Source organism: Hyaena hyaena, unplaced genomic scaffold (genome assembly GCF_003009895.1).
Source record: "Hyaena hyaena isolate Hyena2069 unplaced genomic scaffold, ASM300989v1 scaffold_367, whole genome shotgun sequence".
Classification (NCBI taxonomy): domain Eukaryota; kingdom Metazoa; phylum Chordata; class Mammalia; order Carnivora; family Hyaenidae; genus Hyaena; species Hyaena hyaena.
Window position 1 is genome coordinate 1,674,565 of NW_024081002.1, and position 8,797 is coordinate 1,683,361.

The window sequence follows — 8,797 nt, forward strand, 5'->3', positions numbered from 1 at the left end:
CCAAGCCCTGGTGGCAAAACAAGAGAAATAGAAATCTATGGTTTTATCAGTGATGTGACTGCTTCTGATTAAGTATCTCAAATTATTTAGAAAACTCTTCACTTCAAAATCTGTGTTCCTAACTGAACTAAGATTAGATTTTAAGGCTTTCTACCAGAATTACAACATGAAATACAACTGTGCTTTGTAGCTAAACAAGCAAGAAAAGAATTTCTTTATTTGCTTCATTCTAGAAAGAAGAAGTAAATGAATGTGGTGAAAGTATTGACAGAAATCATTTGAAACGGTCACAAAGCCATCTTCCCTACTTTACCCCTAAGCCACCTCCAGACAGCGCAGTCATCAAGGCTGGGTATTGTGTAAAGCAGGGAGCCGTGGTGAGTACCTTAAGAGAGTGTGTGCAGTAATGAAAATGTGAGTGTCTCTTAGCAAACTCTTAGCACACGAATCATTTGCTTTGTTTTTCAAAAGACCCAAAGTGAGCTGTGAGCGTGCAGAGGAGTCAGGAGGTAGAATAGGGGTGACTCTATATTCATAACTCAGTGCTGTTACTTCTTGGTCTGTGGGTAGCTGGGTAAGTTAGTGCTTATTACCACTGACCTTCAGTTTTAAATGAACTTTCCTAACAATTTAAATTTATTCCAGAAGGCTTTCCTCTTGATTACTTTATCCCTTGGGAGTGGGTCAGAGAATGAGAGCTCTAGCAGGGAGATGTCAGGAAGAGGTGGTAAGGGAGTGGGGTGTGGAAGGCTTGCTTCCTCCATTTGGTGTTGGGCTGACCTCCCTTGAATTCTCTGTGACCTTGGGCTTCTTACTTACCCTGTCAGGCTCTCAGTTTCTTTTTAAGGAAATTAGATGATAAAACCTACCACTTGGAGATATTTTGAAAGATGTAAATGAAGATAAGAGAGATCTTAGCACAGCACGTGGTCCTTAGAGCTGTTAAGGGTTAGCCAGATATTCTCATCCAGCCGGAGCCATGACGGGAAATTGTAGGAAGAGCACGTGCACTTACCGGTATTTCTAAGCTCCTAAAGTACCTTTCTAAAATTTGTCACTCTTTGTGTGAACCAAATTGTTAGAATTTTGCGAGAAAATAAACTTTAAAGTTTGGAAATAAAAGTAAAAAACGTTTCTGTGCGTAGGGAAATATTTAAAACTCTGCGGGCAGTTCAGTTTGACTTCATGTCCCTTTCTGGCAACGCTAATTAGTGTAGGTCAGCTGTGGACAGGTTCTTTTATCTGTAAGCTCCTGACCTTTAAGCCGAGGGAAGTGAAGGGGAGGCTGAGACTACATCCCACAGTAGCAGGTCTGCAGGGAAAGTCAGAAGTTCCTCAGGTCACGGCTTGCTTGTGTTAATGAGGGCTTATAGGGAGACCTTTCTTTCCTTCTGTTTCATTCCCAAGTCCGAGATAGCAACCCTTGGAGATACTGAAGTGCTTTCACAAAAACCATATTTCAGTAACAAGAACACAATATTTGTACAAAGCAGGTTCATTTTATTAAATATTTGTTGCTTTACTACTAAGTATAAAGTACCTGCAGAGAGATTCTTACGTTTTACAGATTTTACAGAACTTAATGTGGTTTAATAACATTTCCTGTGCTTGCTCTTGAACTCTTGATGGCATTTACTTTGTGGGGTTGGGGGACGGGGAAGTGCTTTTTTTTTTTTTCCTTTAACTTTTAGAGCATTAAAAATATGAAACCATATTCTAAAATTAAATGATGCAAACTGAAAACCAGCCACCAATGTTGAATTAGAAGTTTAAGGCCTGAGTAGTGAGAGATGAAGTTTCATGAATTTCCTCACTAAGGGAGGTTAATGAGATTTCTTAGGGCTTGACATTTCTGATTATGAGTTCATATCAGAATATTTAAGTGGCTGTTAACATTTGACATTCTTAGAAACAGAAGTCTTATGTCTGTGTTTGTCTCTTGTAGATGAAAAACTGGAAGAGAAGGTATTTTCAATTGGATGAAAACACGATAGGCTACTTCAAATCTGAACTGGTATGTTGCTGTGTCATAAATGTTGCTTTAAAATGTTTGAGAAGTATTACTCTGGGGAGTGTGTGTGTGTGTGTGTGTGTGTGTGTGTGTAGTTTCTTGTCCTGTTTTCTATTTTTAAAATAATTCTGGTTTTGAGAGGTATATACAGTTCAGTTTTTTTGGTTGTAATGTTTTAATGGTAATGCTCTCTTGATACTTTTTTTTTTTCCTATTGCAGATTGACTTTTCAGGTTTTTTCATAAAAAAGACCATTTTGCCTTGTGGGGTAGAATCAAGACTGAAATTCTCTCTTTCACTTGTTTGAGTAACATCCTTATTGAAAGTATTCTGAGTTCTGCAGCAGATTGCTGGATAATTTGAATGCTTTTTTATACCTTACGTGTCTGTCCTGCCTCCTTTTGTTTTATGGGACCGTTGAGTGGGGATCATATTCTTTATTTGAATGAAGACACCAGAATAGCACTCTCTGGTGGAACTTTCTACACTGATGGAAATGACCCATACCTTCATTGGCCAGGTTCACTGGCTACATGGGCTGTTGAGTGCTGGAAATATGGCTAGTATGACTGAGGAACCTGACTTTATTTCATTTTCAAATTAAAACTGATTGTTTTTTTTTAATATTTTTTAATTTAAATAGTTCTACCTAGGGGCGCCTGGGTGGCTTAGTCGGTTAAGCGTCCGACTTTCGCTTAGGTCATGATCTCGTGGTTCGTGGGTTCGAGCCCCGCATCGGGCTCTGTGCTGACTGCCAGCTCAGAGCCTGGAGCCTGTTTCAGCCTGTGACTCCCTCTCTCTCTGACCCTCCCCTGCTCATGCTGTCTCTCTCTCTCCTAAAAATAAATAAAACATTAAAAAAAAAAAAAATAAATAAATAAATAAATAAATAGTTCTACCTAGCTATTGATACTATATTGGACAGCAGAGTACTTAGAGAATAAGGAAAGGAATATTTTGATATTCATCTCAGGTATCTGTTCTTCTGGGAAGCTTTTGGACTCTGTTTAAGGGCCTTCTCCTTACACACCATGGTTCCCGATGCCCACTTCTATTATAACACTTCCTGCTGTGTTTAGTCACTGTATGCATACTTGTCTTTAGCAGTTGACTGTATGAGCTTCTTGAGAACAAAGATCTCTTTTATACCCTTTTATGAACACAGCACCTGATACTTAGTAGATAATCAAGAAGTGTTTTTGAATGAATGAAAAATGGCACAGCACAGCAAGAAGAGCCATTTTAGCATGGGAGCCTTTCTCAGATGTCAAATTCCAGGAGCCTCAACTGGAAGTAGTAGTTACTTGGCTCAAAAAGTATCAGACGTGGTGTAGCAGAAGGCTGCACGTTTGCTTGGTTAGTAGGTTGATTCATTGCTTTTAATTAAGGCCAGTGGTCTTGGGAAGAGTCATTAATGCCACAGACATCCGTTGATCCCTGCGTGGCCCTGGCGCAGTGTTCTGGGACCTGGGAATAAAGAGAACAGTCAGCGGTGTTCTGGCCTTTTTCAGGAGTTCAGTTGCGCCAGAGAAGTTGACGTGTCCCCCATCACCCGCAGTCATTATAAGACAAGAACTGTGATGGAAATATTTGCTATATTTTGAAAACCTGCATGTAGACGTTATGCTGTAAAAATTTGAGATGGGAGAAAACTGAACTAACAAAGGAGGTAGGGAAATCATGCCATGTGTATTTAGGAATGTGTTAAGCATTTAGAAAACTCAGATAAAGCTGGAATCTTTAAATGTATTATAATTATGTACCTTCATTAATAATTCAGGTGTACATTTCCCCCCAACATGTAACATTTCTGGAAGGGTGTCTTAGCTGCAGGGGAGGGGCAGTCAGGCAGCAGCTGCGGGGTAGCTGTCCTTGCTCGCATATGCACAGCACCCCTGGGTAAGATCTGGAAAACACCAGCACCAAAACCTGCCAAAGAGGGTGCTGTCAGCTTGGAAGAAAATCTCAGAGACACGGTGGAACATTCTTAAGACTTGCTGCATCCCCTACACTCTTTTTGACAAAGAGAATGGTATGGAGTGGAAAAACATCGACATTGATGGCTCTGGGTCAAAAAGTGATTCAGAAGAGCTGGAATCTGAATGTGAAGTTTTAAAAAACCTTAGTCACTTTACTTTTGCTTATGTACCTACATAAGCTCCAGAACGATAAGTGATAAAAGTTGATGTTTAGAGTATAAACGGCTCTTTTATGAAACGTTTTGATCATGTAGAAGTTTAAACATACAGTAGATAGAATAATATTCTGGACCCCTCTTATCAACACATGGCTAATTTTGTTTCTTAGTTACCACCACCCACTTCCCCTTTATATTTTGAAGTAAATCCTAGACATATTATTTCATCTGTAATTATTTTAGTATGTTTTTCTAAGAGATAAGGAGTTGAAAACTTTTTCAGTAGGTATGAAGGATTTAAGTACACACCTGGAAACCTGGAGAAAGTATTTGTAATATATATCAAGGATAAAACACTAATATCCCTAAAGAATCTTTAAAACCGAGGGATTCTTCCTTACCCTCTGCCCTCTTACCTCCCAAACATAAGACCTAAAATTTTTAGGGGAGGCGGATCAGTGTAGGCGTTCATGTGGTGGGGCAGGGGCGGAAGGAGCTAGAGTAGCCTGGTGTGGGCAGTCAGAACCCAAGAAGGACCCTCTTGGGTTAGCCCAACAGGGAGCAGGGGGAAGAGCGTATTCAGATTGGGAAGAGGGTGGGCGCAGAGATGGGAGGGTGTTGACATATATAGTTGATAAAATAAGTAAATGTATTAAGGATAATAGAAGCCAAGTTTCTCACTGTCCAAAAAGGGAGTACCAGATAAGGAAAAGGAGAAGGAAGATTGGAATTGAACGTATCGATGTGAGCATGTAACGTATACAGGTGGATGTAGAATTAAACAGAGATGTAAACGTATTCATGTGCTTACATATGTGTGCATATGATATACTTCCTAGCTCTGTGCAACTGGAAGAAAACTGCACCATTTTCCACTGAAAGAAACCTGGACTCTTGGAGAAATGACAAGATTCCAAGGCTGAGACAGGAGAAATAAAAAATAAGCCTGAAATGTCTTGTATCAGAAAACAAAGTGCTCCCAGAATGTTAGGGACATGACCATAGGACTCAGAATCCAACTTGAAAACATCCCTGTTGCCAAATTTGGAGGATTATTTTGAGTATCAGAATAAGTAATGATAGTAACAGATTATTGCTCTTTGAATAAAGTAGAAACCTACAAACCTACACAGATATAAATGGGTGGATGCATGAGTGTACACGTGTATGTATGAGGAGGAACCAGAGATCACATAGTTTCAAAGTCCCTGTCTACATAATACACGTTAAGTACAAAAAGGGAAATAGTAACTTTAGAGTAATAAAGATACCACTGGCAGATACCACTCTAATCAAGTGATCAAATGACTAGAGGGAACTTCATCAGTGGTGAGATGAATTAAAATTATTTACCATCTGATGAGATAGCTTGAGAAAGTTCCTGCCAAAGATGCCTAACCTGAATTTCATCCTGCTGAAGGACCAGACACACCCAAGTCAGGGGCATTGTTCAGAATGACTGCCTTGGAGCCTTCAGTAGAGTCAAGATGGGGAGTCAGGGACAGAATGACTGAAGGAAAGAAAGATATAACAAGGACATGCAGTCGGCGATTCTGAACTGAATTATTTTGCTTTAATAAAAGGACATCTGGAGGACACTTCCCTAATTTTGATGGTTGTATTGTGATAACAGAAAAGGATGTCTTTGCGGGAAATACATACTAAAGTAAAGGGTATCAGGGGCCAGGTCAGCAACTCGCTCTGAAATGGTTCAGGAAACTCAGGCCTTTGTGCTCTGTTTTCAGCCTTAGTCTAGTTTGTGGTTGGTTCAGAATTGACAGAGAGAGAAAACCAAGGGGAAAGTATCTGGTAGAAAAATGAGGAAAACACATAAATAGATAGTTCCTCTAGAAAGAAATTAAAATGGTCTTTAAACATATTTAGTATCACTCGCAACTAGAGAAGCACACGTTAAAACCTCACAGGAGTATTACTTCTCCTCTATCGTAAGAAAGCCATGGTGGAGTGAAGAGATGAGTGGTCTTCTGCCCCAAAAGCAAGTATAAATGCTATTCTTAAACAACAGGAACCTGGAACATTGGCGAGATGGCTGAAATCAGATGGGTCAGGGACAGGAAGATCTTCTCCCCAGAAGATCCAGTTGTGACAGAGAATAAGGAAGTGACTCAGAGAATGATGGGGATGTGACAAAAGGACACAGAACCAGTGTGAAGCGGCTCCCAGTACCGCAAACTCGTACACTTTGAGCACCAAAATAAAAAATGATAGTAATGGATTACAACCCAGAGAATGAAACAAGCCAAAGAAATAAATGGAGACAGAAATGCATTTCTACAGAGTAAAATTGCAGCTACTACATGGATGGGATTAGAGAAGAATCACCATTTGGCAGCTACTACAGTCATGATGGTTTCAGGCGAGAATTTTCAAAGCTTGGTAAAATAGGTGAGCAAAATGATGGGAAACTGGGTATTCCATAGGCTTCAAGTATCTTCTCACAAGATACTTAATAATGGCAAAGGACAAACGGGTAACTTTCTAGTTACTGGAAACATGACCTTAAGAGGTGAGGTGTAACCCCCTAGTAAGGGGACACACTGCTTTCATGGGCTCCTTGAGAACGATGCACCAAGAAGAACGAAGTGTGCCTGTAGTTTCCCACCAAACTGAATCGAAGCATGATTCACATCATACAGACCCAAACTAAGGGACGTTCTACAAAGTAACTGGCCTGGACTCTTGAAAACTGTAAAGGTTGTGAAAGAGGGGGAAAAAAAAAGACTGCAGAACTATTCAGTGATAAAGGACACGAAGAGATAGAACCACTAAATACACGGTCTGATTCCAGATTGAACCCTGGAGCAGAAAATCCATAGTTCTCCTTTTATGTCAAGGATACTGCTGGGCAATTAACGAGATCTGAATATGGTTTGTAGATTAGATAACAGTATTGCATCAATGTGGAGTTTTTGGGTTTTGTGATTGTACTGTAAACGTCCTTGTTTTAGGAAATAACCACTAAAGCACTTAGTAGTAAAGCACATATCTATGATTTGCCTTCAGACATTTTAGGAAAACTATATACGCACATACCGTAGTCACATACATGAACACAGCAAACAGAATGATTTAGCAAACGTGAAATTTTAACATCTTGGAAAATGGGTGCAAGGTATACAGAAATTCTTTGTACTATTTTTGTAAGTCTTTTATAGTCTGAAATTATTCAAAAAAAAATTTTTTTTAATCTTGAGAGAGAGAAACAGAGCATGAGCAGGGGAGGGGCAGAGAGCGGGAGACACAGAATCTGAAGTAGGCTCCAGGCTCTGAGCTGTCAGCACAGGCCCAAGTCAGACGCTGAGCCAGCCGAGCCACCCAGGCACCCCTATAGTCTGAAATTATTTTAAAATGAACTATTTTGGAAAACTGAAAAGAAAGATTTGTGATTTTTTAAAGGGTCCAGCCATGCTTTAAGTTTTTCTTAGTGCTACATCAAATAATGGTGCTTCTAAATCTTATGGTGTGATATTCAGTGAACTACGGCCTATAGTATTTCATGGCACGCATAGTATGAACGGGCTATTGGGAACTAGTTGTGTCTTGTGTCTAGTTTTGTGACCTTACATGAGATACTTAACATGTGAGCTCCGTTTCCTCAGGTGGATAGGAGTGCATGTATTGTGGGGTTGTGGAAAATTGAAGTGAGGTAACATGTTTAAAAGTTAGCAGATGTCCTGGACTTAGTAAGAGTTCAATAATTGTGCTTGTTAAAATAGTGTATTCAGGGACGCCTGGGTGGCTTAGTCGGTTAAGCGTCCGACTTTTGCTTAGGTCATGATCTCGCGGTTCGTGGGTTTGAGCCCTGCGTCGGGCTCTGTGCTGATTGCCAGCTCAGAGCCTGGAGCCTGTTTCAGTCTGTGACTCCCTCTCTCTCTGACCCTCCCCTGCTCATGCTGTCTCTCTCTCTCCTAGAAATAAATAAAACATAAAAAAAAAAATTAAAAAAATAAAAATAAAAAATAAAATAGTGTATTCATATGAAAGTGATACTCTTAAAATAACAAATTTAACTCAGAGAAGCTGAGTATATGCTACGCTGGTGCCTTCTACATCAAAATAACATTCCGGAAGAAGAAGTCTGCTACTTACAGGGTCCAGAGGGGTCCACTGGGGAAAAGTCTGATGATTTGATGGCTTTTACTAAGCTACACTGTCATTAAGGCCAGAAATCATATGAATAAGGATTATATGTCAGTTTCCTTGTTTCAAACCACAGTGTGTATAAGGTTCTTCAGTATTTGAGCTGTTCTGGTGCCGGATGGTTCAGGAAGGTAGATTTATGTCTCAGATGTGCTCTATAGAGATCTCCCAGTAAGACAACTAATCCTTAAAAGGATTTTAAGAATATCCATTATGTGTCTGTGTGCTTTTTTTGCCAGGAAAAGGAACCTCTTCGTGTAATACCGCTTAAAGAGGTTCATAAAGTCCAGGAATGTAAGCAGAGGTAAGTAAGCCCCCGCTGTCACTTAGAGCCTGCCATGGCATACTAGTCCTCAGCAGTGCTGGTGCTCCGCAGTACTCAACAGTACTGGTGCTCCGCGGTGCTGGTGCTCCGCAGTACTCTACGGTACTGGTGCTCCGCGGTGCTGGTGCTCCGCAGTACTGTACGGTACTGGTGCTCCGCGGTG

At 40.3% G+C, this 8,797-nt stretch overlaps 1 protein-coding gene across 6 annotated transcripts in view; it reads left to right on the forward strand.

Moving 5' to 3' along the window:
• Positions 1–8,797, forward strand: part of PLEKHA1 (pleckstrin homology domain containing A1) — a 59,147-nt gene that overhangs the window by 42,346 nt on the left and 8,004 nt on the right. For all 6 annotated transcript variants that reach the window (XR_005531467.1, XM_039250463.1, XM_039250462.1 and 3 more), the window contains 3 exons: positions 234–377; positions 1,946–2,014; positions 8,549–8,613. Coding sequence is in view for 5 of the 6 variants with exons in the window: in XM_039250463.1 (XP_039106394.1) it covers positions 234–377; positions 1,946–2,014; positions 8,549–8,613 (278 nt within the window). In the remaining variant the exon portion in view is untranslated. The remainder of the gene's footprint in view (positions 1–233; positions 378–1,945; positions 2,015–8,548; positions 8,614–8,797) is intronic.